This window comes from Talpa occidentalis, unplaced genomic scaffold (assembly GCF_014898055.3).
Source record: "Talpa occidentalis isolate TD23 unplaced genomic scaffold, MPIMG_talOcc4v2.1 talOcc4.12, whole genome shotgun sequence".
In the NCBI taxonomy this organism is placed as follows: Eukaryota; Metazoa; Chordata; class Mammalia; order Eulipotyphla; family Talpidae; genus Talpa; species Talpa occidentalis.
In genome coordinates this window covers 101,255,727-101,283,567 of record NW_023601212.1, presented here as the reverse complement: position 1 = coordinate 101,283,567, position 27,841 = coordinate 101,255,727, and the positions used below count along the sequence as shown (strand labels likewise).

Genomic DNA, 27,841 nt, shown 5'->3' with positions numbered 1-27,841 from the left:
CCAGCTATGGTTTTGTGTCTGAAGTATCTTCAGTGGCCTAATGCTCTCCTGCCCCTCACACCACTTCCTTGAAGGGGGGGAGGCCTGGGCCTCACCAGTCACTGCAGCTGCCACCCCAACCCAAGTCCCGCGAACAAAGCCCCTTTCTTCTGGAAGCCATCTGTAAGAACAATGGCCTTTATTAAAAAAGAAAATTGTAACACAAGAAAGGATGGCGGTTGTGCCCCACCCCCAGCCAGGCAGCCGGGCTGAGGACAAGGAGGGTCACAGCCATGCAAAGTCCCCTTTGTGCTGCTCCAGCCACTGCTCCAGCGTCCGGGCCTTGGGGTTGAGCCGCAGGGTCAGCTCGATGTCCCGCTCGGGTCGCAGGGCGTAGAAACGGAACATGTTGGCGAGGTCCCGGGCGCCGGGGAAGCCCAGCTTCTCGTAGTCCTCAGGGGTTGTCTGGAAGCAGAGGGCGGTGGGTGACCCAGCCCCGCGACCTGCACCCCACCCGCCGCTGGCACCTTGCCCTGCCCCCGCCCTCACTGAGTGTTCCCCCAAAAACCACCCTCCCGAAGAGAAGTCCGAAAACCCCAGTTCTAGGTCAGTTGAAATCCTGTCCTTTCAAGGTCGGGATGAAAACATCTCAGCCTCTCCCACGGGAGCGCAGCTTGTATCTCTTGCTCCCCTTTTCCCGACTGAGCTGAATCTTAACTGCTCACACCCTCCGTGACCTGCCTCGGGCCTGCCTTTACAGATGGCCACAGCGGGGTTAGGCTAAGGAAGCATCGGCGAGACCTTTCCATTGAGCCCTCACCTCCCAAGGGGGTGGGTACTGGTCACAGGCTGCGTCCAGCGGTGAGGAAACTGAGGCAGGGTGGGCTCAGGGCCTAGGCCCTGGAGGTGACACACTCTGGTGGGTGTGAGGGGCTGGGGCCAGGCTCCACCTGAAACGCAGCCCCTGGCCTCCTCTCCACCATGGCTTTGCTTGGGGCTGGGGCTCTAGATGGTTTTGTCTTGGAATCGCTTGGAGATTCCCGAACTTTCTTGAATGAGAAGTTCTTACTCAGAATAGAATAGCAAAGCAGCGTGATGTAGTGAAGTGGGGCGGGATTCTGGGCAGGAAGGTGGTCAGAGGAGAGGAGGGACCACGGGCCCTGGCCACCCAGCCAGGCGAAGGGGGTCCAGGGTGGGGCCAAGCCTTCCTGCCCTCGAGAGGAGTCCAGCAGCTGTTTCTATGCTTCCTCCTGTCCCTCCCCGCTGGACACCCTCTGCACGTGGCCAGCCCCGTAAGCCAGGAACCGCACCTGGCGGCCACACGTGGCTCCCAAGTCCAGCCCATGATTTCCCCTGCGCAGGGCGCTGGGCAACCAGAGGCCCCTTCCCGGTCACCAGGCCCACCTTGGCGTCCCGCACAGCCCGGCCCGTGTGCTTGGAGAGCAGCCGCGCGTACTCCTCCGCCGTGTGCCTGCAGGTGCTGAGCCCCAGGTTCTGGCCGACGTGTGCGTCCGGCATCTTCAGCAGGCTGAGCACCACGGGCCCCAGGTCGGTCACGGACATGCCGTCCATGGGCACATCACCCATGGGCAAGCCTGGGGGTGGACAGGGAGACTGAAGTGCTGGCAGGTGTCCAGCACGCACAGCGCCCTTCCCGGAGGGAGGTTCTCCCGCCCGGACACGGCGCCCCTGCAACCCAACCCCTCAAGGTGTGTGTGGTGGAGCAGAGGCAGGGGTGAGGCAGGAGGCAGTGGGCTCCATCTCTGCCTGGGGCCCGAGTCTGTGACTCATTCTTGGGGGGAGGGCAAGGACCAGGCCCATCCACCTCCGGGGCTCAGATGGGAACAAGGGGAAGGAAGGGAGCGGCTGCTCCCCAGGCGCCCCTGCATCTGAGCCTCAATTCCCAAGGTGGGAACCCAGGTGGGCCCAGACACCTCAAGGGGAAGGCCAGGGCTGAGGACAGGGCCTGGCGCAGACGTCCAGATCCCGGCGACTCTGCCGCAGGTGGCTCCCCGGACGGGAGGGCAGTGTCTGCCTGCGCGGGAGGGCATGGGTCCTGCCGCTGTCCTCGCCTGTCTAAAGGCCACAGCAGCTGCCCACTCAGGCCACCCGGGGGTTTGCAGGATGAAGCTGCCACTCAGAGAGTGAACACGGGTGCCCAAGCACAGCCTTGCAAACTGTAAAGGGTGCCGCCAGGCCGGGGGTGCTGCGCGCCCACTTCACAGAGGTGCCCCGCGAGCTTCCTGCTTGGCAAACTCCGCCCCGCGGCACGTTGCCCGAACCCTCTCCTTGTCTCTGAAGGAGGACAAGTGCCTGATCTCTGCAGCTTTTCCACGGGACAGAAGCCCGTGTGGCCACATGGGGTGGAGCTCATCGCCCCTCCGGGGTCAGCACCACGTCCACAGAACAGAGGCCGAGGCTCAACATGGGGAAGCCAGGCCTCCCACCCGCAGCCCCTGGCCACAGCCCGCCTTCCACACCCCACAGCCCGCGGCGGCGCAGGGCCGAGGACGGAGGCACTCACTCAGCAAGTAACCCTTCCCGTCTGGGGCTTTCTGGGGCAGGAAGTAGGAGAGCAGGTTCTCAAAATAGCAGGGCAGGCGCACGCTGGTCATGGGGACGCCGAGCTCCCGGAAATACTCCTCCACCTCCCCTTTGCCGTCGAAATGGCCCGCGGCCAGCTTCCCGGCCGTCAGCTTCTTGATGTTCTCCAGGCCGCTGTAGACCACGTAGCGCAGGCCCAGGCGCTTGGCCACGTCGGCCAGCAGCTTTCCCTGGGGGGCAGAAGGGGGACCCGCGGCTGAGGGAGGCCGGTCTTTCCAAGTGCAGAGCGGCCGCGGTACGGGGCCCGGAGCCGGGCACCACTCGGCGTGAAAAGGCCACGCGCCCTGGGAACACACCCTTGACCGTGGGGCCGAAGCCCCCTATGGTCTACATCACACGTGGTCACGTGCACTCAGCGGCGGGCTGCCCGGGGAGGGTTCGGTGGGCCTCGTCCCGGGTGCCAGGCTGCCTCGTTGGAGAGCCGAGGACCATGCTGGGGGGTGGTGGAGCTCAGCGCTCAGGCACACGGGCTTGGGTCTCAGACCCTGCTCTGCGGTGACCTAGCTGTGTGGCCCAGGATGCCAGACCCCACCAAGCCTCCAGCCTCACCGACCCACTGCAGAGGGGTGAGGAAGGTGGAGGGCAGGCTCCAAAAAGACCCGGACACGTCATCGCCCCGGGCACCTGAGACTTGACTTGGAAGAAAGGTCTCTGCAGGGCCTCCCCGGGGGCACAAGGGGTTAAGCACAGCACTGTGGAGCTATCCGCAGCCTCTGCAGCAAGTTTGATCCCTGGCCAGGGAGCTGACCCACGTGGCATAGCAGACCTCTCCTGTCCCGCCCGCTGCTCCCCTCAGCAGTGTTCCCGGCAGGGGTCAGCCCCTCTGGCAAGCTAGAAATGGGGCTCCCCTCCTGCCTGCCCTCACCTGCTTGACCTCCTGCTCCTGGCTGCAGTTCTCCCAGTAGTTGGTCACGATGAAGGTGGCGTGAGCCCCGGTCAGGGCCAGCTCCATGCTGGCCTCGTCATCCTGGTCACCCCGCACTACCTCTGCACCCTGCAGCTGCAGCTCCTTCGCTGCCCTCTGTCCGGGGTCCCGAGTCACCGCTCGAACCCTGAATGTCCCGTCCTCCAGGAGCGTCCGGGCCACTGAGCCCCCCTGGGCACCTGCGAAGAACCAGAAGGCCCAGAGGGTGCGTCTGCCTGGGAGTCACCCGGTGAAGCTCCCGGGGGCTCTCTGCCAGGGAAACCACCAATTAATTCCCGTTCATCCTGCCGGACACCCTTTCAAAAATAATAGCTTCACTGAGAGAGAATTCACACCAGTGACACGCGCCCTTTGAAAGTGTGCAGTGCAGTGGCTTTGCATCTCTTCAGGCTGCTACTCAGATTGTGAACTTCAGAACATTTACAGTGCCCCCAAAAGTATCCCTGTGCTCCCACTCACTCCTCACCCCCCCTTCTGTCCCCTCTCTGCTGTCTCTGCGGGTTCACCTGTTCTGGGCGTGTCACAGAAACAGCATCACACAAAGTGGAGCCTTTGCGTCTGGCTTCTCTCACTCAGCATCTTGGCTCCAGCGTGGCCCCACGCTCAAGCAGGTATCACACTCACGCCTTTCCTATTTTGAATTATTTAGCACATAAAATACAGAAATACCAATAGCCGTGGACACGCCTCTTAGTTTCAGAAGTCAACTACTACCTACATCTTCTTTAAAAAGGGACCAGAAGGGCCTCCCCGGTGGCGCAGCAGTTGAGCGCTGGGTTGCAAAGCTGCCCGCAGCCTCTGCAGCACCGGTTCGATCCCTGACTGCCAGTGAGGGTCCCACATGGTGTGCAGACCTCTCCTGCCGCCCGCTGCTCCCCTCAGCAGTGTACTTTGGTCCTTCTGCCTGTTCTGCTCCCCGCTCTGGCTCTGGTGAATTCTCTCACCCTCCCGTGCTTCTGACTGTACCCAGTGCTTATATAAATGAATAAATAAATCTAAAAAAAAAAAAAAAAAAAGGCACCAGAAAATTATAAAAATAAGAATCATCAAAAGAGGAAAATAAAGGGCCTCCCTGATGGCTCAAGGGGTTAACCACTGCACTATGAAGCAATCCGCATCCTCTGCAGCAGGAGAGCTATCCCTGGCCAGGGAGAAAACCACATGGGGAGGCAGACCTCTCCTGTCTCGCCCGTTGCTCCCTTCAGCATTGTGCTTTGGTCAATCTGCCTGCTCTGTTCCCCACTGTCTCTGGTGAATCCTCTCACCCCCTGCATCTCTGGCCTGTACCCCAGCTCTTGTGTGCATAAATAAATCAATCTTAAAAAAAAGAGGAAAATAAAAAGCCACGCATCTATGTACAAGAACACTGGCTGCAGCACCACTACAATAGAGTAAATTTACAGACAGCCTAAGTGGTCTGGGAATCTGGTTGGATAAGTGATAAATCCACACAACAGTGATTTGAGCCTGTGGCAGATCTATTTTGTGACTCAGATGGGTGACTGCGGCACCTCTTGGAGTGGAAAAGGCAAGTGACAGAACCACAGCCACCCTCCTGCATTGCTGGTGGGGATGTAAAATGGCGCAGTCACTTGGAAAACAGTCCTGCGGGTCCTCCAAATACTATGCCCAGAATAACCCTGTGATCCAGCAAGTCCACTCCTAGGTGGGCACCCAGAAGTGAGACAAACTCCATGTGGAATCTCCCATACAAACTGTTCACAGCATTATTCCTAACAGTCAACAAGTGAAACAAGCACATGTCCATCAGTGGGTGAGGGGATAAACAGCACCTGGCCCATCATCATACAGCGGAGAATTACTCAGTCATGAAAAGCAACAAAGCTCTGACACCTGTCATAACATGATGAACCTCGAATAAAACAGATGCTGAATGAAGCCGAACACAAAACGGAGCATAGCTTCATTTACATGAATGGCCCAGAACAGGCAAATCTATGCAGGAAGCGGACGCGTGGCTGCGCGGGGTGGGGGGGCAAAGCTGGGGGAAAATTGTGAGTGGCTGCGAGTGGGTCTGGGGTGATGAAATGTCCTAACACTGGCGCTGGCGATGGTCCCAGGGCTCTGTGAATACATAACCCAATAAAACCTGTATTTTAAATGGATGAATCATATACTAGGTCAACAGTCAATACAGCTGTTACATATTATTTTTTAATTATAGAAAGGAAAAAACAGGTGGGGGCAAAATAAAATGCTAGCATTATAAACCTGTGGGGGGGGGCCTCCCCGGTGGTGCAGCGGTTGAGCGCTGGGCCAACCTGCCCGCAGCCTCCGCAGCGCCGGCTCAATTCCCCGCCACCTAGGCGAGGGTCCCACATGGCACGCAGACCTCTCCTGCCGCCCGCTGCTCCCCTCAGCAGTGTACTTCATCACTCTGCCTGTTCTGCTCTCTGCTCTGGTGAATTCTCTCACCCTCCCGCACTTCTGACTGTACCCAGTGCTTGTATAAATAAATAATAAATAAATCTTAAAAAAAAAAACCTGTGTGGGGCCTCCCTGGTGGCGCAAGGGGCTAAGCACTGCACTATGAAGCAATCTGCAACCTCTGCAGCACTGAGTTCGAACCCACACCGGCCAGGGAGAAACCCACATGGTGAAGGCAGACCCCTCCTGTCTCACGCTGCTCCCCTCAGCAGTGGATTTCAGTAGATCTGCCTGTTCTGCTCCCCACTCTGTCTCTGGTGGATCCTCTCATCCTCCCACATCTCTGGCCTGTACCCCTGCTCTTGTATGTATAAATAAATAAATCTTTAAAAAAAATATATATATATATAGGGCCTCCCCTAGTGGCGCAGCGGTTGAGCGCTGGGCTGCGAAGCTGCCCGCAGCCTCTGCAGCGCCGGTTCGATCCCCGGCCACCAGCGAGGGTCCCGCATGGCACGCAGACCTCTCCTGCCGCCCGCTGCTCCCCTCAGCAGTGTACCTCGGTCCTTCTGCCTGCTCTGCTCCCCGCTCTGGCTCTGGTGGATTCTCTCACCCTCCCGCGCCTCTGACTGTGCCCAGTGCTTGTATAAATCAATAAATCTTATATATATATAAACGTGCGCGCGCGTGCGAGCAGCTCTCCTCCGCAGGACACTCGAGGATGCGCCAACAGCGGCGGGTGGGGCGCCGGGCCGGAGGCGGGGGCTGCCCGGGGATGTTGGGGGGAATCTCTCAGATAAAGGGAACCTGCTCGGGCCCCAGGGCCGCCCCCCACACCCCGCCTTGCGGGATGGGGGTCGGAGCCATCTCACCCCCGCGACGTCCCCCCGCGCGGGGGAGGGGGTGTCCTGGTTCCGGGGGGCCGGCCACACGAGGGGATCCGGCGCCGCTGTCCCTTTGGGGGTTCGCTCACCTGTGGCGCCAAACACCACCACGAGCTTCGGGTCCGCCATGGGGGCGCCGGGCCCAGCGCGGTCGCGGGAGCCTGGGAGGGCGGAGGCTCGGGAGGGGCGAAGGGCGGGGTTTCCGCGCCGCCCCCCACGACCCGGCGCGCGCCCCGGGCCGCCGCCCCGCCCCCCGGCTCCTCCCGCCCCGACCGCGGGCCTCGGCCCCCGCCCCGGCCCAGGCACCCGGCCCCGCACCCCCCGCCCCGTCGCGCCCCTCGGGCACCCCCAGGCCCCGCACCCCCACCCCTCGCCCCGTCGCGCCCCTCGGGCACCCCCAGGCCTCGCCCTCACCGGCTCCCCCAGGCCGCGTCACCTCTCGCGCAGCCGGGCGGGAAGCGCCGCGGGGACTGGAGGACCCCATTGGGCAGCCGAGTCCACCCCCGCGGGGGGACCCTGCCCCCGGCCGCCCCGCCCCCGCAGCCCCAGCGCCCCCCCCCCACCCCCCCCCCGATCCCGCGAAGAGCCGCCGGTTCCAGGCGCTCCAGGCCCGGGAGCCCCGGCCGCGCGCCCCTGAACCCCAGCTGCCCCTGAACCCCAGCTGCGCGCCGCCCCCCCGGGCCTCCCCTCCCCCCGGCGCGATGGCGGCCCCGCTCCCGCCACCCCCTTGGTGACCAGGGGGGCCGCGCGGCCGAGCGGGACGAAAATTTCTCATTTTAATGCTGCGTGTGCAGCTGAACTCTCAGATATGGGGGAGCGCGCAGAGACCTGACAGTGGCACCCCTGCGTCCCGGCCCCCCCAGGCTGCCGGCGTGTGTGCCTGGCACACCGGGGGGCGCTCGCTGCGTGCACAGATTTGGACTTTTTATTTTATCTTTTGTAAAGATTGATTTATTTATGCATACAAGAGCTGGGGTGCAGGCCAGAGGTGGGGGGCGGGGTGAGAGGACTCACCAGCGACCGAGTGGGGAGCAGAGCAGGCAGGCAGACGGAAACACTGCTGAGGGGAGCAGCGGGGAGACAGGAGGGGTCGGCTGCGCCCTGTGGGCAGCTCCCCTGCTGCGGCCGCTTCCCAGCGCTGCGCTCAACCCCTGCGCCCCTCCAGCACCCAAAGTTAATACTTGCCGCAGAGTAGGCACTTGTCAGGGTGCAAAATTTCGTATCCCCAAATAGGTCTTTTTTGGGGGGCATAAGGATTATTTTAGGCCCATAATTTTGAAGAAACAGAAGACACTGGAAGTTTTTCTTGACACCCCCCCAACTCCCCCCTCCCCTTAACTGCCCTAAGGAATCCAGGTGGGAGGCCCGCACCGGGCAGAGAGCCCTACCTGCAAAGTGGGCTGTGTGTGCATGTGGGAACGCAGCAAGGCCTGTTCAAATTCCTTCCCGAGTTCCTTTGTCTCTGTGACCTGACGCACTTGCTTATCGAACATTTGCTGGGCCTCTGGTGGCGCAAGGGGTTAAGACGCAACCTATGAAGCTGTTCACAGCTTCTGTAGCACAAGTTCAATCCCCAGAGGGCCAGGGTAACCCACATGGCGCGCAGACCTCTCCACTCGCCGCTGTTCCCCTCAGCAGTGTACTATGGTCAATCCATCCGTTCTGTTCCCCACTCTGTCTCTGGTGAATCCTCTCACCCTGTGCCCCCCCCCCCACCTCTAGCCTCTACCCCAGCTCTTGTATGCATAAATCTTTAAAAAAAACACATTTGCTCTTTCACCTCCCTATGGATTGTCTTACCCCCTTTTCTGGGTCCCAGACCACTACCCTACTCCCCCTAGCTGAGGCCAGCAGCTAAATCTCACTTTACCTGACTGTCTCGAAGCCTCTGTGTCTTTGTTGTGGAGGGGAGAGGGGGGGTCTAGTATACATGAAATTTAATTTCTTTTTTTAAGATTATTTATGCATGTAAGAACTGGGGTACAGGCCAGAGGTATGGGAGTGAGAGGATTCACCAGAAATAGAGTGGGGAGCAGAACAGGCGGATTAACTGAAATACACTGCTGAGGGGAGCAGTGGTTGAATCAGGAGCGGTCTGCTGCGCCATGTGGGTCACCCCCCTGGCTGCAGATAGCTTCATAGTGCTGCATCTTAACCCCTTGCCCACCAGGGAGGTCTTATGGAATTTAATTTCTTTTTTTCTGTTAATCTATCCTTTACTATGGGAGTGTCTCAGCCAGGAAATTAGAAAGGTTAAGGAAAAGAGCTTTCCCCCTACATGCTCAGTAAATATTTATTAACTGTCTAAACATTCACCAGATACTAGAATAACAGCAGAAATCGAACTAAAACTGGTGCTGTTCTTCTGACCTTGAAATCTAGCGGTGGAGGTAACTCACAAGGTAATGTGTAGAGACTGAAATAAAACTGTCCGTGATAGGGCCTCCCTGGTGTCAAGTCTCCCTGGGGTTAAGTCTCAGCACTATCAAGCTACCGCCAGTCACTGCGACATGAGTTCGATACCAGGCCAGGGAGCTGACCAATGGAGCACAGCAGACCTCTCCTGTCTTGCCAGCTGCTCCCCTCACCAGTGTATTTCAGCAGATCCTCCTGTTCTGCTCCCCACTTTGTCTCTGGTGAGTCCTCTCAACCCCCGTACCTCTGACCTACACCCCAGTTCTTATATGTATAAATAAATAAAATAAAATAAAACTGTCCCTGATAGTTAAAGAGTTTATTAGATAATCAAAGTGAGGATTTGAACCTGGGAAGTCAACAGTCTGACAGATTTGACCCTGTTAGAGCCATCATGCGTTTGAGCTGAGTTTATATAGGCAGGAGCAGAGTCGTTGAGGTCAAACTGTAATTATTTTTGTAGCTTGGAGGCTTTTGGGTTTTGTCTACAGGCTTAGATTGTTTAATTTCTGAAATTGTGTTGCCCTAAAGCTGTGGCTGCTTTCTGGAGAGGACAGCAAATCCTGGGGGGTAATTGCTTCCCTGACTTCTAAAGAATGCACCATGGTGATGCCAGGCTGGTACCCACTGTCTAAATCTTCCTTAGCCAGCTCCTTGGTCAACAGTGGGGCTTGAAAGACTGGCTCACAATGAGGGCAGCAGGTTTTCCAACAGCTGCTTCCAGAACAAGAACAGGAAGCAAGTTCTGACTCTAAGCTTTGCTCTCTTGCCTGCTAGGACAGGGGTGGGGCTTCCCAGAGCATTGACTACATACTCACATGTGTATTTTATTTATCTAATATAATAATATTGCTCATTATTTATTATAAGAGGCATATGTTTTAATATAGATCCTTTTTTAAACATTTGTAAACGAGGTTATCATCTTGTGTTTATCTTACATAAATCCCTTCCACATCCTGTTATGTTATGCCTCTCTGTTCAGACTGTAAAGTTTGTCTGGAATAACTTCCTCTTATCACCTTCAATAGGGTTGAATCCTACTGATTCCTTAAGATTCCACATAACCATCACCTCCTCCAGGAAACCTTCCCTGACTCCTAGGCTAGGCTAACTACTCCTATCCCATACCCATCTCTGTCTGACTGGCAGAATTGTCTCAACCACATGAGACCAAGTGCTTCCCGAGAGCTGGCCCCAGACTTTATTTGTCACTGTGGGTCCTCTTCCTGGCACAATGTCCAGAACTCAACAAATACCTATCAAATGGAACCCAAGTGCGCATTATTCTGGTGTAAGATGAGATCTTTCTTTAAGTGCATGGGGTTAAACCACAAAACCCAATGTTCTGAGAGTTCCACTTTCAGGAAATAAAACCGAACAAGGGCCCCAGCAGGTCTGCTGCACAGTTTGCAAGGCCCAGTGCGAAAGGAAGACATGGGGCTCCTGGTTCACATTCAAAAACTATCAAGAATTTGAAGTCAGGGACAGCAAATCATTAAAACAAGTGCAGGGGCCTTCTGCGCATGGGGCCTGTGTGTTGCTCTGGTCACAAGTCCAGGCAGCCAGTCCCAGAGTCCAGCTTCAATGAGAGTCACGTTCCTGGGCCACACTGGGCCCAAGCAGCCGTGGTGAGCTCACAGCTTGGAGGCCAGCACCAGAGCTGGAAGGCAGGTGAGCTGGTGATGGGGCTGTCAGGAAGTGGGTGGGTGGATTGGCAGCTGGAAGCTGCACTGCCCACAATCAGGTGACCTGCCCCTACCGCCCTGAGGAGAGAGGGCAGATTCGCTCTGGATTGCTGCTGGCTCAGCGTGACTCAGCACTTTCTGTGGGCCTTTATATCTGACGAAGGACTTCTTGCAATGCCGTTGCCAGTTGGCCGGTCCAGCCACATATAATTATGATGGCTACAGTGGGAAGCCTCTCTGGGTCCCCACTGTGCGCCAGGCGGGCGCTCAGTCCCACAACTCACTTGAGCCTCTGCAGCCACTTGGTTTTGTTCAACTTCACGAGTGTGTGGGGCAGGGGCGGTGCCGTGAGCCCTGCCTATCACCCGTGAACATGTTGGAAAGGCTCGGAGTTCCCCTCCCTGGTCTAGTGGGCCTGAGAAGGAAGCCACTTGCGAGGGCTAAAGTAGGAGCAGGCTCTGTCCCGCCCTGGGGGCAGCCAGGCAGGGCCCCACTGCCTGCAGACAGAGCAGCCTTTCATCCCGCCCCCCAAGGACAAGTAGCCAGCTAAAGGAGATGGAGGAAATGGTAAACCAGAGAGGGGACTAAGCTCCTCTCTGCAGGTGGAGCAAATCAACGTTTCCTTAGATCACGGTAGCCTAGGGTATGGGATGATCTAGAGCTATGGAAGAAAACCAGAAGCCCCGGGAGACAATTACACTTTTCTAAAGAACAATTACATTCCCGACTTCAGTTACTCACTGCTCCTATCTCTGCAGGCTTGCTTTTCTGTAACCAGAATAGCAAGGAAATTTAAAGGGAATCCAAACGTGCGCTAGCCAGGGCAGTCCTTCTGTTAGGGGGAAAAGGCTGTCCTAAAGCTAATCCCATACAGGCTTTGTGGACTCCACCCCCACCCCGACCAAAGCCAAAGACACTGGGAACTCCACATCCCATCACCACCCAAGGGAAGGTGGCTGGGACCTGAGGGTGGGGTTCAGCAGCCAGGTGTGGTATAAAGCCAGACAGTGGGCTTTGGAGGGGATCCCCCATGTTGGCTCTCCGCCAGCTCGCAGCATCCAGCCAGCTCTGAGAGGGCCTTTGGGTTTCCAGGTCCGAGGATCGGGTAGGACGCGTTAAAGACTTTATTTCCCTATTTTCTCCCTGAGTTGTACATTTTCCTTATTTCCTTTTCCCTTGGAAATAAACCTTTTATGAACCTTTTGTGATGCCTGCAGTGGAGTATTAATGGGTCCCTGGTAAGCGCGCGGGTGAGGCCCCACAGCCAGGCCACCCGTTTTATTTTATATCGGGGCTGCCCTATCACACTCCCAGAGGAAAACCTACCAGGATTAGAATCGTCACTGTCATCCCGGAATAAGCATCACGGAATAATCACCGAGGCTTTCATTTCCGTGAACACCCCGTGCTGAAAATCCACTCTTTAAAGTCCTGCCAAGTCATGACTTGCTTTTTATGACGTTCTCATGAAAATTTTAAATGACACAGAGAAATCAGAAGAAACCCCAGCCCTGTACACCTCCCCGGCTGGTGGGAGCACAAGAAGGACAGCGGGTCGGGGAAAAGGGAAACCATCGCCGCGAAGACGCGTCCCTCCCGGCGTCGCTGCGAACACGTGTCCACACACGGCCAAGCCGAAGCGAAGCGCGGCGCGGGGAACCCTCAGCCCCGCCGCCACGGTTCCCAGCCTTTGCGCCATCGGCGCCACCCGGGCCCCGCGGCCCGCCCGCCGCCCTCACCTGCCGGTGCCGCGACGCGGGCCGGGACAGGTGCGCCCAGCCCTCCCCCACCCGCGCCCGGCGCCGGAGGCCGCGATGCTCTCCAGCTAGGCTGCCCCACACCGCGCGTACGTGGCTTTTTCACAATACGCTGCTTTCTCGCTCGAGCGAGGGAGCCGGCCCTGCCTCCGAGCCCCGCGCCCCCGCGCCGGCCCCCCCCGGGCCCCCCGGCCCCCGCCCGCCCGCCCCGGAACACGAGCGCGGCCCCGTGCAGCGCGGGGCGTGGCCTCCGAGGGGCGTGTCCGGGGCGTGGTCTAGAGGCCCCGCCCCTCGCTGCGTGCGCACGTCGGGCCTCCCCGGAGCCCGCTCGGCTGCGGCGGCCGAGTTCCCCGGGGGAGCCGCTGGCGGACGGACGCGCGCGCTGACGGGCGCTGACGGGCGCTGACGGGCGCTGACGGGCGGGCCGAGCGCGCCGCGGCCGGTGAGTGCTCGGGCGCCTCCGCGGCGGGGCCCGGCCGGGGAGCGCGGCGGGGGGCGCCGGCCTGTGGGCGCGGGCGGCCGGGCGGCGGCGGCGGGCCGGGCGGGGGGCGGCGGGGGACCCCGCGTCCGGGGCGGAGCGGGGCGGGGCGGGGGCGGCCGCCGGGCGGGGCCGGCCCGGCCCGCTGGCCCGCGTCGCCCGGACGTGCCCTTGGGGCGGCCGTGGGCCCGGCGGGGTCGCCGCCCGCCGGCGTCCGAGCGTCCGGCCTGGGCCTCGGCGCCCCCACCCCCGGCCGTGCCGGGCTCGTCCCGCGCCGGCCCGGGAGGCGGCCCTGCGAGGCGGCCGGACGCGCAGCCGCCGCCGGGGGAAGGCGCGAGGTCAGATCCGGCCGCCGACGCGGGGCCGCTGCGGAGATTGGAGCCGGAGCCCGGGCTCCCGCGCCTCCCGCCCGGCTCCCCGGCCGCAGAGGGGCGCCTGCGGGGCGGCCTCCCTGCCGGCTCGGACCTGAGTGTGGACTAGAAATGTGACCCACAGCAACTTCGTGTTTTGCAGGGAGGGGGAACGGCGGGCGAGTCCGTGTTTAGTCATCAGCCCCCCGCCCCCAGCTCCGGCGCGCCCGGCCCGGCGTCTGCGGGTCCCTCGGTGCAGCCGGGAGGTGCTGGCAGGGCAGCCCCTGAGCGGGGCTCGGCGGGAGCGGGACCCCGGGGCCCTGGGCGCGCGGCCGTTGCGCGCCCTCGGCCGGCGGAGCGTGTGAAGAGGGAGTTCCGCGGGTCCCCACTGCCCGACGTGATCTGTCTTCGTCTGGGCCAGCGCGGTGAGATGCCAGGAGCGCCGGCGTGAGCTGCTCTGCTCTCCGGGGATGCCAGCGCCCAGGAGGTGAATGACCCAAGGTGCCCGGCCTCTCGCGACTCCCTCGGCTCAGGCCTGTGCGCGGAGACGGAAACAGGACAGGGGCCTCCCGGCTGTCTTGTTTTTTTTTTTTAATTTCCTTTTAAAAGCTGACTCTCTTGTACGTGGGGCGCTGGGCTGGCCGCCAGGATTGCACCGAAAGCCGGAATATCACTCCCCCAGGAGGGAGGACTCGTGAGCATTATCGTTGTGCATGTCCGGGTAAAAGTTAGAATTCAGGTCGCAGTTCCCTGGAGAGGAGAGAGATGAGAGGTTGTATATGTGGCAGCATCGTTGTTGACATACAGACGGACTTTGTTATTTTTTTTTTTTAATTTTTCTAGAGGCATGTTTTATTTGTTTGTTTGTTTTGTTTATACAAGCACTGGGTACAGTCAGAAGCGCGGGAGGGTGAGAGAATTCACCAGAGCCAGAGCGGGGAGCAGAAGGACCGAAGGACACTGCTGAGGGGAGCCGCGGGCGGCAGGAGAGGTCTGCGCGCCCTGTGGGACCCTCCTCCAGTGGCCGGGGAGCAGCCGGGGATCGAACCGGCGCTGCAGAGGCTGCGGGCAGCTTCACAACCCAGCGCTCAACCGCTGCACCACCGGGGAGGCCCTACAGATGGACTTTGAATGCAGTCTTTCTTCCTGGTGGTAGAGCATTAGAAGGTCTGGGTCACGTCGTCCATATTCAACACAGTGAAGTTTTCTGCTTTTTAACTTGTTATCTGTTAGGTTTGTGAGGAAACAGAATGAAAACTGTCTTTTACTGTCATCTGAAAAATTTCTCACAATATTTTTTCATTACTGAGCAGCCGAGCCATTACTGATTAATTCTTGCCAGCACTGAGAGAGAACCAGAGCAGTTAGCTGCTGACACTGATGCCTCTTTTTAAAGCTGGAAGATACTTCACTGTGGTCGCCACTCAGGTGTTCCCTGATAATGTTCACTGTGTGGCTTCCTTTTCCACATTGACGCCATTTATTGACTCTAAGGAAGTCTCCCGTTATATGACATGTTTTCGAGCTAAGGAATATAGCTGATTTCACCAGAGGTTTTCTTTAAAATTCCAAATAAGTTAGATACACCGTGCTGAAATACAGCAGCCCCTAACCGATGGTCTGGTCTAACACTTTATCTGTATTTACAAAATACGCAGTTTCGTTTATTTAGTATTTCGCAAGAAATCCTTTCATAATGACATTGTCTTTGCATTTCCAAATGACAGCGTCACTGGAGAGAGCTGGAAGGTGTACAGCTCTTGTGAAGGGAGCCCAGTCACGAGCAGCCCGTCGGGGCTGCACCCCGCTTGTGAGCCACCTGAGATGGAGACGCGACTCTCTTGGGTGTCTGATGCCCCGCATCTGTGCTCAGACCTCACAGGGCAGTGTTCTGAACCCCACCTGGGCGTTCATGAAGCTCTTTTCAGTGAACAGGTTTTAATGTTGCTTTGATAGAATTTTATTAGGCTTTTAGCAAACATGTATTTCTCAGTGTGAATTTCTTTTAAGCAAATGTTTTTAAAGTTGTGTAATACTGTGTTGCATAACGGTTTACAGTATTCTACATGATTTAGAGGTGTAGCTTTATACCCCTTAAGCAGATATTTTAATAGTGGCCTAAGGGCTCTCTGTTCCACACTGGAGTAGGAATTACACCGGCGCCGTGCTCCTGTGCTGGTGACAGATGTGGAGGAGAGCTCTCCAGATGTGCGCCTCAGTATCTCACTCTCAGGTCTGCAGCGACACTGACTCTGTTTGAATTCAAGAGGATTGAATTAAGCTAATCATAATTTTTTTTCTCCATAGCTATTCAACACTAGACAGTTTTGTTGTACATGTATCATCCAAATACATACAGATTAATTTATAATAGAGTGAAAAATGATTCGTTTCCCCCAAAAGGAATCTGTACTGATGTGTACTAATGTGTTTCTTAAATGTTTTAAGAAAAACATTTAAACCCTTTGAGCTGCGGTTTCTGTATCTGAAATGTGAGGACTTTAGAATCTTTGGTACCTTGGATGCTGCTTATTGATCTAAGGCAGATTTCCAAACCTTTCTGCTTTGCTAAGTTTGGCTTTGTGCCATGAGATCTGTGTTTTGTTTTGTTTTTTAAGATTTATTTATTTATGCATGTAAGAGCTGGGGTACAGGCTAGAGAAGCGGGGGGGGGGGGGGTGAGAGGATCACCAGAGACAGAGCTGGGAGCAGAACAGGCAGACTGACTGAAATACACTGCTGAGGGGAGCAGCGAGCGAGTCAGGAGAGGTCTGCTGCGCCATGTGGGTTTCTCTCTGGCTGGCCGGGGATGCTTTATAGTGTGGTGCTTAACCCTTTGCACCACCAGGGAGGCCCGAGATCTGTGTTTTTAAAGTTTTCATGGTGGGCCTCCCCTGGTGGCGCAGTGGTTGAGTGCTGGGCTGAGAAGCTGCCTGCAGCCTCTGCAGCACCGGTTCGATCCCTGGCCGCTGGGCGAGGGTCCCACATGGCGCGCAGACCTCTCCTGCCGCCCGCTGCTCCCCTCAGCAGTGTACCTCGATAGTCTGCCTGCTCTGCTCTCCCCTCTGGCTCTGGTGAATTCTCTCACCCTCCCGCGCTTCTGACTGTACCCAGTGCTTGTATAACTAAATAAATCTTTAAAAAAAAAAAAAAAGTTTTCATGGTGATGCTTGTTGGGGGCCGCCCTTGCTGAAGCACAGGCTCACAGAGGGAGGGATTGGATGGGCAAGGAGGCAGAGCAGTGAGCGAGCAGGCGACATGCGGCCAGGGCGGCAGAGGAAGAAAGTAGGGGTTGTTGTCTGGCAGCAACTGCTGTCACTAGAGGCTATAAAGACTCTTTAGTTAGACCGTTGTCTTTACTGCACAATTAGGGTTTATGCGGGGCTCCGCCTTGTGCTGGCGCTCTCTGTTATTCCAAGTCCAGAGCTCGGTGGGCCTCTTTGTGGTCACAGCCCATCCCATGCGCGTCACAAATGTTTGCTGGTGACGATGTGGCATGTCTGTGGCCCACGTGGAGCCATCGCTCTCCCTAGGTTCCAGATCTCCATCATGGTGAGACCATGATGCCTTGCAGCAGAGAAACTTGTCACATGGAACTTCTCCAGGGTAGTCTGGAGGAGGGCAGGCCGTCGAAGGGAGAGAATTGGTGAGCCAGACTGAGTGTGGGCTGGGAACAGGGTCTAGATGTGGTGTTTGGAGGTAGGTTCAGACTTCCTTCGCTGCCTTGGTTTTCTGCGGGAAGACAAGGGGCCGGGCCTCTCCTTGCTTAGTAATAGCAGGAATCCCACTGGTTAGGAAACAGCTTTCAACACAGTGCGTTCCTTTACCACACACTTGGCTTTTGTCAGCCTCAGCAAAATGTCCAGCTCGCTTTGTCAATGTCATGAATGTCCTGCTTTGCAACTTGTTATCTTTGCAGAAGGTCATATTAGTAGACCCAAAAGGGGAAAAGTAGGGTGACTAGCTGCTGTAGGTTGTGCCTTCTTGCTTTTGCATTGACCTTTCCAGGCATGTGCCCTGATGATTTTATTGTTATTTTTTTTAAAGATCCATCCATCTGTGCATACAAGAGCTGGGGTACAGGCCAGAGATGTGGGGGGTGAGAGGACTCACCAGAGACAGAGTGGGGAACACAACAGGCAGACCGACTGAAATACACTGCTGAGGGGAGCAGCGGGCGACACAGGAGAGGTCTGCTGTGCCCTGTGGGTAGCTCCCTGGCTGGCCAGGGATGCGGATTGCTTCATAGTGTGGTGCTTAACCCTTTGCGCCACCAGGGAGACCCCCCCACCCCCGATGATTTTAAAGTCAACGTTCAAGTGCAGGTGTCTGAGGGAGGACAGAGATGCAGGGGTGTCTGTCCATTTGGCAAATATTAGCTGCCCTTCTGGTGGGCAGAGCATTGGTGCTGAGGGTGCCTGGACAACCGGCCCAGCCTTGCCCTGTTCACTCGGCATTTGTCGTCACGGGGAAGGTGCACACCAGTCACATCCCTCAGCAACTGTCTTTCTGTGATTGTCTTTTTGGAAGGGAGTATTCTGGGAGGTCAGGGAAGTGAAGAGCTGAGAAACAGAAGGCAGGAGAATGGGCACTGGACCGCCTGGCGAGGTAAAAGACAAGTGTAGGAAGAGAGGCAGGAAGGAGGCCAAGCAAAGAGGAAGCCCCCTTCCATAGCGCAGGGGCTCGCCGAAGCATGTTCCCGCAGAGAGTGGGAGTTCTTAGCCTGAATTCTGTGTCCCTGGTGAGCTGGGGACAGACCTGTGGTGGCTCGGGAAGGGCGTAGGCAACTTTTTTTTTTTTTTTGGTGGGACCCTCGCCGGCAACCGGGAACGAACCGGCGCTGCAGAGGCTGCGGGCAGCCTCGCAGCCCAGCGCTCAACCGCTGCGCCACCAGGGAAGGCCCAGGCAACTTTTTTTTTTTTAATGTGATTGTCCTGGACAGTGTGTCCAAAGAATTCATCCGTTTCTCAGAGGAATTTTTAACCCCCCAAAGGCCAAGGATTGTTCCGTCGGATGCTCTTTCTACCATCTTCAGAAGTGCAGGTCTCTGATTTTTAATTTCAGTTGAAGAGGTGTTTGGGCGGAAGACTGGAGACAGAAGGGAGGGTTGCTTTGTTAGCACGCACGCTCGCCGTCCGTGCGTGAGTGCTGTGTGGGCCGCCGGCCCAGTGCCAGGGCCTGATGTGGTTCCCAGGAACCCGACAGCCGCGACACCTTCTATGACGAGTGGGTGAGGCTCTCAGGGTCCCTCTCAGGGACCTTTCAGTCCAGTGTGGCTGATACAGAGTTAGCTAGCTAGGCGGTAAGACACAGAAACCACGGGCAGTGTGGAAGGTCATGACAAGGTGTCAAAGAGGAGAGGGTGCCCTGACCCAGTCGCCAGCAGGCCTCCGGCCAGTCCGGGTCGAGTGGCAAATCCAAGGCCAGCTCCTCTCTGCTGTTTTGGACATCCAGGCCCAAGAGTCTGACTGTTCCAGAGCTGTGCCCCTGCGCACAGCACGCGCGGCGGGAAATGGAGGCCAGGAAGTGCATGTCCTAGTTCCCCTTGACCACGGCTGAGCGAGCTAGGCTGAGCTCAGAGCTCCTGAGGGCCTGGAGGAGCTGAGCCCGTCTCCTGCCGCCCCCACGCCCCTGTGTTGCCTCGTGTGTGGCTTCCATGTGGGTTGCTTTGGAAGAAGCACTGCGCCTGCCCATGGCGCCTGGAGCACAGGGTGCCATGCCTCCCTCAGCCCGTGGGGACGGTGACAGCCGCCCTCCCCATCTTGTCTTCCTTTCCTGCCCTTTTTTTTTTTTTAAAAAGATTTATTTTATTTATACAAGAGCTGGGGTATAGGCCAGATGTGCGGGAGAGTGAGAGAATTCACCAGAGCCGGAGCAGGGAGCAGCACAGGCAGACTGACGAAATACTCTGCTGAGGGGAGCAGAGGGTGAGACAGGAGAGGTCTGCGCGCCATGTGGGTTGCTCCAAGGTTGGCGGGGATCGAACCGGCGCTGCAGAGGCTGCAGACAGCTTCACAGCGCTGCGCCCAGCCGCCTGTGCCACCAGGGAGGCCCTCTTTTATTTATTTATTTTTTTAAAGATTGATTTATTTATGCACACAAGAGCTGGGGTACAGGCCAGAGATGCAGGACATGAGAGGATTGACCAGAGACGGAGTGGGAAGCAGAACAGGCAGATCTACTGAAATACACTGCTGAGGGGAGCAGCGGGGAGACAGGAGTGGGCCTGCCTCGCCATGTGGGTAGCTCCCTGGCCAGGGATCAAACTCGTGCAGCAGCGGCTACAGATAGCTTCATAGGTTGTGTCTTAACCCCTTGTGCCACCAGGGAGGCCCCTGCCTTTTTTCTTGAAGTTACTCATTCATTATTGCCTGGCCATGGTAGGCCACATTAGCCACGATGTTCTGGGCTATTTCGGTTTTGATGGTGATTAATAGAGACCATGATGTTTGAACAGTTTGCCCTCCTGGGAATTAGAGTCCCCACTTCTCAGATCTTTAATTCATGTAGTGTGTGGGGACTGCCTCATGGAGTGTTTATAGTGGCAAGCTGTTTTTCTCTTTTCAGTGAATTGTGATCGCTGGAGCATTTTGTGCCCAGCGCCCGCCCCCCCCCCCATAATGATAACCTAATGCTTTGGTGTATTTGCTCCGAATTGTGTTTGGAGGCCGGATGTGGCTTGTTACAGTACTGTCCGGCTCTTGCTCTCGTGGGGTCAACCCTCTCCTTAGAGCAACAAACATGACGAGAATGTTCGTGCTGCTCCAAAACCTTCTCTAAGTAAAGGGCCTCAGAGCGCCTCCCGTCAGGAAGTGGTGTGGCTGGTGTCCTTGGAGGAGTGCTGGCGAGCTTTTGTTAGCTTGACTGGGTCTGTGGAAAGACAGCATGTACTCTTACATATTCAAAGTGAGAAATAGGATACAATTTGGGGGCCTCCTTGGGGTCTGGGGGTTGAGTCTCAGCGCTGTCACCCCTGCAGCCTGAGTTTGAGCCCCAGCCAGGGAGTGACTCTCATAGGACACAGCAGACCTCTCCTGTCTCCCCGCTGCTCCCCTCAGCCGTGTATTTCAGTAGATCTCCCTGTTCTGTTCCCCACCCTGTCTCTGGTGGATCCTCTCACCACCCCCCACCTCTGGCCTGCACCCCAGTTCCTCTATGCAAAAATAAATGAATTTTCAAAATGAGAAATAGGAGACCCCTGTAGATAGACCTAAGCCTCTGCCTGTGGAGGTGCTAATCTCCCAAGAAATTTATGTTGCGCCCTTTCTCTTCCTCTTGCCATCAGCAGCCTTTGGTGATCTCTGAAAATGGTTTGCACCTTGACCCGGAAAACCCTGTAGAATCGTGCAAATCAGGAGGTCCGCACAAATCAAGAGGTCTCGTGTGCATTTTGAGAACATTCCTGAAGCTGCTGTCACGGGCGTGCGCAGGCAGTCTCTGCGGCCGCAGTTTGTTCGCTCGTCACAGGGGTGGTGCTGGTAGGGGCGTCCAGGCCCACGGTGGGGCCTGATGCAGCGTCGGTGGCCCGGAGAGAGCTGAAGTTTTACTGCACGCGCTTAAAGGGCAGAGAAATCCGGAACCTCGGGGCTGCAGACCTTGGCCCTTGAGCTCCAGGGGAGCAGAGAGCGCCCCCCTCCCAAGCATCTCAGCGTGCGGTGCACTCTCCTGCCTGCCGCGGCGGTCCCACTGAGCAGGAGCAGAGGGAGGCTGTGCCAGAAGACGAGGTTGCACGGGAACAAGCCACCCCAGAAGACAGTGCAGGAGCAAGTGCAGCCCCGGGTGAGGGGAGTAGCCGCGGGACCAGAAGTGAGCTGCCCTCCGCCCTGCCACCCGCCGAGCAGCGCGAGCCCCGCCTTTTCTAGTGGTTGCTATGGAGAGGGGGCTGTGGAGATGTGTGGGTCCCATTGTGACCTGCCCTGGGTGCAGAGTCCTGGACCCCTGCCTCACTGCGGGGGCTGGCGGGCGCAGCCTTCCTGCGCGCACCTCGTGGGGGCGGGGCGGGATGCGGCCTCTCCTCGGCCCATCTGTCTCGGACCCCGGCCTGCCTCGCCTGGCAGCAGAGCTGTGCTCCCAGGGAGCCGCCCCCTGTTGCTGGGCAGCCTGAGCACGCAGGTGAGCGGTGTGGGGGCAGCGGCATCCTGAGTCTGAGCCTTTCCTTCTCGGCCTTCACGCGCGAGTCCGCCGCCTGGACACCCTCCCCTGCGCCCCGAGCGCCGCGGCCTGTGCGGGTCTCTGGCGAAGCCGGGACGCGGTGCCGCGGGGGCGTGCGGGAGGGGTCCCCAGGTGTTCCAGGTTGATTGTTAGCCCTGAATGCCCTCCGTCCCGGGCTTTTCCCCCGTCGGCGAGACGGCGATCGGCCTGCTGGGCCGGGCCTGTCAGGCGTCGGCCTGGGTGCTTCGTTCTGCTGAGGTGGGTGGACCCGCGGGCCTCTGCCCCGCAGAGCGCCTGTTTGTAGAGAAGAAAGCCCCTGGCAGCCAAGTGCACGGCTGGGTTTTCCCAAACGAAGATTCAGCAGAAGCGTCTCCGTCACCCGCTCTCAGCCCCCGGCAGCAGCGGCCGTGGGAGAGGCTGTGCCCGAGCGGGGGTGAGAGCGGCGCTCGCGGGCAGGCGGCTCTGCACTCGGAAGGCTTTTGCTTGACGCTCCCCTGGGGTGGCATCCAGGGTCTTTCTCAGCATGTTTTCTTTGAACTGGCCTTGCGGGACGTGTGACGCGTAGGCTCTGTGCTCAGGGGACCCTGGTCCGATCTCACAGAATCCAGTCAGGGCTCAGCCCGCCCCCACCGGGTCTCGATCCTGAGATCGTGCCCCGGGACCCACGCTGGAGGAGCAGCTTTTCAGAGGGCGAGGGGCACTCTTCCTGTCCTCGTGAGCGCCGCTGCTCATGGCTCGGCATCTAGAGGGGCAGTGACCAGGCCGCAAGAGTGGACTCTGCTTCCCGGCCCGGGCTGCGAGGGCTGCACGTGCTCCCGGGACCGCCCGTCCCGTCCCCACCCGTCCCCACCCGCCACCTGGCCGCCCTCCGCGTGGCGCGCCCTGGCCTGCTGATCCAGGCCGACAAGCCAGCGTGTCTGGCCTTCGGTGCGTCGTGCGTCGTCAGTAAATTATGTTTCGAGTTTAGGAAACCGTTGGAGCAGCAGGACAGAAAGTACTTGTCGCTGCGCTTTTTTTAACCGTGTTGTTGACATTACGCGCTAGACCGTGGCCGGCCTCCTGCCTTTTTTCCTTCCGAGAGTTTTCTACCCAACAGGTGTTAAGAACCTGTTTATTCCAAGTGCCGGGCGGCAGCAGTGAGGCCGGCAGCTGTGGCCCTGTGCGCTCGGAGCCCCCGGGGGGGGTCTCGCAGGACGGGGAGGAAGGGCGGGTGGGGGTGGGGGCGCGCCCGAGAAGAGACGGGCACAGAGTGCTGTGGGGACAAGCCAGGCCCAGGCCGCGGTGGCCCTGTGCAGGCGCCTCCCTGTCCACTCCCGTTGCTGAGAGAAGCAGAAGGCCTCGTGCTGGAGCAACGCTGCGCCCCAAGAGGGCAGGGCTGGGGTGTCCTCGCGCCCAGTCACTGTTGGCAGCAGCACGTCACCGCAGCTGTCCCGGGAGCCGGCTGGGCGCGTGTCCTCAGCCCGACCAGAGGCACCCACCACCGGCCAAAGGCCGCTCCCCGACACACGGGCCGTGTTTATCCCCACGGGGCGTGAAAAGTGGCCGTTGGGGTTATTTTCTTCTTGATCGCGCCCCGACTTCCTGTCCCGCTCCACCCCCGTTTCTGGCGGCGCGTGTAGGAGACGCAGCCGGGCGGCCCTGGTGGAGGTCGAGGGGGGCTCTACCCGGGCTGGCTTGGGCCCCGCGTCGTCACTCTGCCGCTGCGAGTTCCTGCAGGAGTTGTTGAGCCCCCAGCGGCGGCTCAGCCCAGGCAGCAGGAACTGACGAGGTGACGCGCCGTCTCCCTGGCCTGCGGGAGTGGGGGGGGGGGCAGTGTGCTGGGCGGCCTGGCGCGGCCAGGCCCGGCTCTGCGGACTCGGGGAGCACCCGGCGGGCCGTGGGTGAGGCGCCCCCGAGACAGTGGGCCTGGCCTGCGGCGCCGCTGTTCGTCGTTAAGCTTTACTCGTGATGGTTCTGTTGCCGTTTGCTTCCCATCACTGTCTTAGGAGAATTTCAGGTGGGAAAGTTACAGAACAGGAGACGCCCGTGTGCCTTTGCTCGGGGTCTGTCCACACGCGGCACGCCCTGCACGCGCACAGCAGCCGGTCGCGCGCCCCTCCCGTGCCTCAGGGGTGTCCGGGGGCAGCGGCCTTCTCCCCTCCCTCGCCACCAGCCTCGGCGGGTGCCTCCACCGTCCTCCTTCCAACGTTTGTCCTAGCAGACGCGGTCGCCGCAGCGGCAGAGCTTCGCTAGGGAAACCGCTCCCGAGGCGCGTGGGCGCCGTCCCCTCGGTGGCTGATGAGGCGGCCGCCGTGGCCACCGCGTCACCGGGTCCTCTGTCTCCGCAGACCAGAGGCGAGAGCTGTAGGAGTCGCACCCGGCGGCGATGTCGGCAGAACTGGAGGCCCCGGATGGGGTGGACGAGTCGGAGAGAAAGAGCCCTGGGACCCCCGGAAAGGAAAACCACGCCAGGTGAGCCATCGGGACGCGCTGTCCGCCGGGGCCGGGCCGTGACCAGGACGCGGGGTGCGGTCAGCGTGTCCCGGAGGACCCCGGGCAGCGGCTGCAGTGGCAGGGACAGCACCCGCACCCTCCTGCTCAGGGCTGCCCCCAAGATCTTGCCCCAGGAGCTGGGCAGGCAGGCGCTGGGCTGCTGAGCACCAGGACTTGATCTTTGTCGTCTTAAAACCCTCAGGATTTGGGCGCGTGGGTGTGAGTGACAGCAGGAGGCAAAGCTGAAACCTTTTTTTTTTTTTTTTTTTTTAAAGATTTATTCATTTATTTATACAAGCACTGGGTACAGTCAGAAGCGCGGGAGGGTGAGAGGATTCACCAGAGCCAGAGCGGGGGGCAGAGCAGGCAGAAGGGCCGAAGGACACTGCTGAGGGGAGCAGCGGGCGGCAGGAGAGGTCTGCGCGCCATGTGGGACCCTCCTCTGTTGGCCGGGGAGCAGCCGGGGATCGAACCGGCGCCGCAGAGGCTGCGGGCAGCTTCGCAACCCAGCGCTCAACCGCTGCGCCACCGGGGAGGCCCCAAAGCTGACACCTTTTCTCGTGTCCCCTGGGATGTTGACCCAAGGGGCTTTTCTTTGTGGGGAGGGGCCGGCTTCTCAGGCTCCCAGGGCCTCTGCGTTGTCACGCTCCGTCTCTTGTGGAAGTCCTGCCATTGCAGAGCTTTTTTTTTTGGTAATATCTTGAAATAATTGCTAATTGTAAACCTAAGCACCAGGGTGACAGGAGCCGGCCTTCTGAAGAAGCCCGCAAGCCTGGGGGGCTCTAGGGGTGGGTCTGGACATAGCACCAAAGCCCGGGGTCTGCCTGCAGGTGGTGTCTCGGCCTGGGCCCGCTCTGGCCCGTGGACGCCGTCACGTCACGCAGACCCGGGCCCTGGCTCCACCAGGCCGGCCCTGTCTCATTCTCACCCTCCCCTGCTGGGCCTCCCACAGGTCCAGGGGCTGGGGGGCCAGGTGGGAGGGGACAGCGCGGCCCTCCTGGGGACCCACAGTCCCTCAACAACTGCTCGGAGTCCCTAGGCCCCGGCTTTCCTTGGGGCAGCCGGTGAGTGCTGAGGGGGTTAGAGGTGTCCGTCTCCTCAGACGCCGGGCAGCCAGGGGCGTGAAGCGGCGGGCGTTCGGGTGGTTGAGACGCGCGGCCAGGGTGGCGAGTCGGCCGGTCAAACTGTGTCCCACGTCCTGAGGCAGACTCGGCCGCCCTCCCCACGCCCCGGACGACCTGTGCCCACGAGGGCCTGGCTTCTGGCAGCCTCTGCCTCCAGCTCAGCCAGCGTCACCCGGAGCCAGGAAGGCTGATTCTCTCTCTCACACGTCCGTGTCCCCGCAGGATGGCTGACCTCTCGGAGCTCCTGAAGGAGGGGACCAAGGAAGCACACGACCGGGCAGAAAACACCCAGTTTGTGAAGGACTTCTTGAAAGGCAACATCAGGAGGGAGCTGTTTAAGGTTTGTGGTCGTGAGCAGGGTCGGGTCGGGGCCGAGTCCCACAGGGCAGTCTCTCTTGAGCTGCACCGGGGAGAAGTCGGGCCTCCCCGCAACCCCTTCTCGACGTCACGCCGTGGGTCTCCCGGCTGGAGAGCAGTGACGTGGGGAAGCGGCCGCCCGCGTCCCGCCTCCTCTCGCCGCGCGCGTCCTGTGCAGAAACGGGCCGGCGGGTAGGAGGGCGCTGCAGGCCCACAGCTGTCGCCGTCTCCCCTCCCCCGCCCCCCCCCCCCCACAGCTGGCCACCGCCGCGCTTTACTTCACCTACTCGGCCCTGGAGGAGGAAATGAGCCGCAACAAAGACCACCCCGCCTTCGCCCCCTTGTACTTCCCCCTGGAGCTGCACCGCAAGGAGGCGCTGGTCAAGGACATGGAGTATTTCTTTGGCGAGGGCTGGGAGACGCGCGTGCAGTGCTCCGAGGCTGCCCGCAAGTACGTGGAGCGGATCCACTACGTGGGGCAGAACGCGCCGGAGCTGCTGGTGGCCCACGCCTACACCCGCTACATGGGGGACCTGTCCGGGGGCCAGGTGCTGAAGAAGGTGGCCCAGCGGGCCCTGAAACTCCCCAGCACGGGGGAGGGGACGCAGTTCTACCTGTTTGAGAACATAGACAATGCCCAGCAGTTCAAGCAGCTCTACCGGGCCAGGATGAACGCGCTGGACCTGAGCCCGAAGACCAGAGAGAAGATCGTGGAGGAGGCCAACAAGGCCTTTGAGCACAACATGCAGGTACAGGCGGGGCTGCGGCCCGGAGCTGTTAGGAGAGCGCGGGCGCCTCAGATGGGCGCCAGGAGGGCTCTGCCCTGCCCGACAGCTCGTCTGAGGGCTTGGGGAAGGGCAGCGCCTCCGGCATGGGACGGGGGCGGGGAGAATGGACCCCGTGCTCGCCGCGGGCTTCTGGTCCTCGGGATCGGGTCGCTAGCAAGGGTTGCCCTGTGATGTCCTGCTCGCTCGGTTCAGGGATGTGGACGGGAGTGAGTCCTTTACAAGCCGCCTCTGGAGGGACCGAGCCTGGAGGACCCGCCTGCCCCCGGCACCCGTGGCCGCAGGGAGTGAAGCCCTGGCTCCCCGCGGGCCCGGCTCGTGGCAGCAGAGCCGAGGGCCCTCAGTGGGCCGGCCCCACCTTCCTCGCAGCACTTCCCCTCCAGCTGGAAGTGCCTCAGGGGGCTGGGGGGCAGCCTTTTGCCATCTCCTGTCAGTGCCCTGCTGGTGTGTTGTGGGCTCTGTCTGGTCTGCACGGAAGGCTCAGCGCCGGCATTGCCACGGCTCCCGGGCCCGGGCTGCCACCGTGCGGCTCGTGCTCCCGGGCCAGTGGCTTCGGCCCCTCTGCGTGGGGGGAGTGTTTCTCTGACGGGCCGCCCAGTGATGGCTGCTGGTGCTCTCTGTAGATCTTCAATGAACTGGACCAGGCTGGCTCCTTGCTGGCCAAGGAGGCCGTGGAGGATGGACTCCCCGTGCATGATGGGAAAGGAGATGTGCGCAAATGCCCCTACTACACCGCTAAACAAGACAAAGGTAGGTCTGGCCTGTCCCACGCTCCCGCCTGGGGCCGGCTCGTCAGCCTCTCCCGCTGAGGCCGCGTCCCGTTGGTGCTGCCGTGCAGGTGCCCTGGAGGGCAGCGGATGCCCCTTTGGAATGGCCCTGGCTATGCTGAGCAAGTCCAGTCTCCAGTTTGTTCTGGCCACCAGTGTGGCCCTGGCCGCCGGCTTTCTGGCCTGGTACTACATGTGACGGACTCGCCGCCCCACACGGGCCCGCCCCACCTCCGCTGGACCGAGGGCCACCGCGGGGGACTTTCAGACGCGGGGTCTGACACAAGCAGCAACCAATAAAGCCAGACGCTAACGTCTCTGCCTGTCACTGTCCTCTCTGCGGGCAGACGCTGAGCTGGGCGCAAGCCCGGCCTCTCTGCAGCCCCCCCGCCTCCAGCCGTGGCACTGGGGACAGCCTGCTGGCCGGAACCCCTGGCACCGGCTCTGCTCCTGGAGCACCCACGCCTCCACCCCCAGGCCCACTTGCTGCAATCGTGTGGTGTCGTGTCCGTCCCCTCCCCGGGCACGGAGCAGCCTGCGAGCTCAGGTTGTTGTGGCTCTGCGGGAGGGCGGGGCGGGGCGCCTTGCTTCAGAGGCCCTGGGAACGCCGGCCTGGCGGCCAGAAGCCCCCAAGGATCTGTTCCGACCCGTGTAAACGCTACGGCGTTCAATAAAGAGGACTCTGACTCTGGCGGCCGCCCACCTCCTTCCTGGCGT

The 27,841-nt window shown here is 59.6% G+C and overlaps 2 protein-coding genes across 4 annotated transcripts; one reads left to right on the top strand and one right to left on the bottom strand.

Moving 5' to 3' along the window:
* Positions 1-155: 155 nt before the first annotated feature.
* NMRAL1 (NmrA like redox sensor 1) lies at positions 156-6,954 on the bottom strand. The gene is made up of 5 exons (XM_037507684.1): positions 6,870-6,954; positions 3,449-3,687; positions 2,504-2,753; positions 1,384-1,574; positions 156-444 (listed from the first exon to the last, which is right to left on the bottom strand). The coding sequence occupies exons 1-5, from the start codon at positions 6,907-6,909 to the stop codon at positions 265-267; spliced, it is 900 nt and encodes a 299-aa protein (XP_037363581.1). The 5' UTR covers positions 6,910-6,954; the 3' UTR covers positions 156-264.
* Positions 6,955-13,050: 6,096 nt separating this feature from the next.
* Positions 13,051-27,820, top strand: HMOX2 (heme oxygenase 2). 3 transcript variants are annotated; one of them, XM_037507677.2, is made up of 6 exons: positions 13,051-13,082; positions 23,947-24,070; positions 25,438-25,555; positions 25,830-26,321; positions 26,981-27,107; positions 27,196-27,820. In XM_037507677.2, exons 2-6 carry the CDS (start codon positions 23,985-23,987, stop codon positions 27,321-27,323), a joined length of 951 nt encoding a protein of 316 aa, XP_037363574.1. In that variant the 5' UTR covers positions 13,051-13,082; positions 23,947-23,984; the 3' UTR covers positions 27,324-27,820. The 3 variants fall into 3 exon arrangements, with proteins under 3 accessions (XP_037363574.1, XP_037363575.1, XP_037363573.1); XM_037507678.2 differs by lacking the exon at positions 13,051-13,082 and adding an exon at positions 13,856-13,955; XM_037507676.2 differs by lacking the exon at positions 13,051-13,082 and adding an exon at positions 21,434-21,580.
* Positions 27,821-27,841: the final 21 nt, after the last annotated feature.

Coding starts and splice junctions, on each gene's coding strand:
- NMRAL1 (XM_037507684.1), bottom strand. CDS start 6,909: ATGGCGGACCCGAAGCTCGTGGTGGTGTTTGGCGCCACAG. Junction 3,688..6,869: donor GGTGGTGTTTGGCGCCACAG/GTGAGCGAACCC, acceptor GGTTCTTCGCAG/GTGCCCAGGGGGGCTCAGTG. Junction 1,575..2,503: donor CGGGAAGGGTTACTTGCTGA/GTGAGTGCCTCC, acceptor GTCCACCCCCAG/GCTTGCCCATGGGTGATGTG.
- HMOX2 (XM_037507677.2), top strand. CDS start 23,985: ATGTCGGCAGAACTGGAGGCCCCGGATGGGGTGGACGAGTCGGAGAGA. Junction 26,322..26,980: donor CCTTTGAGCACAACATGCAG/GTACAGGCGGGG, acceptor TGCTCTCTGTAG/ATCTTCAATGAACTGGACCA. Junction 27,108..27,195: donor CACCGCTAAACAAGACAAAG/GTAGGTCTGGCC, acceptor GCTGCCGTGCAG/GTGCCCTGGAGGGCAGCGGA.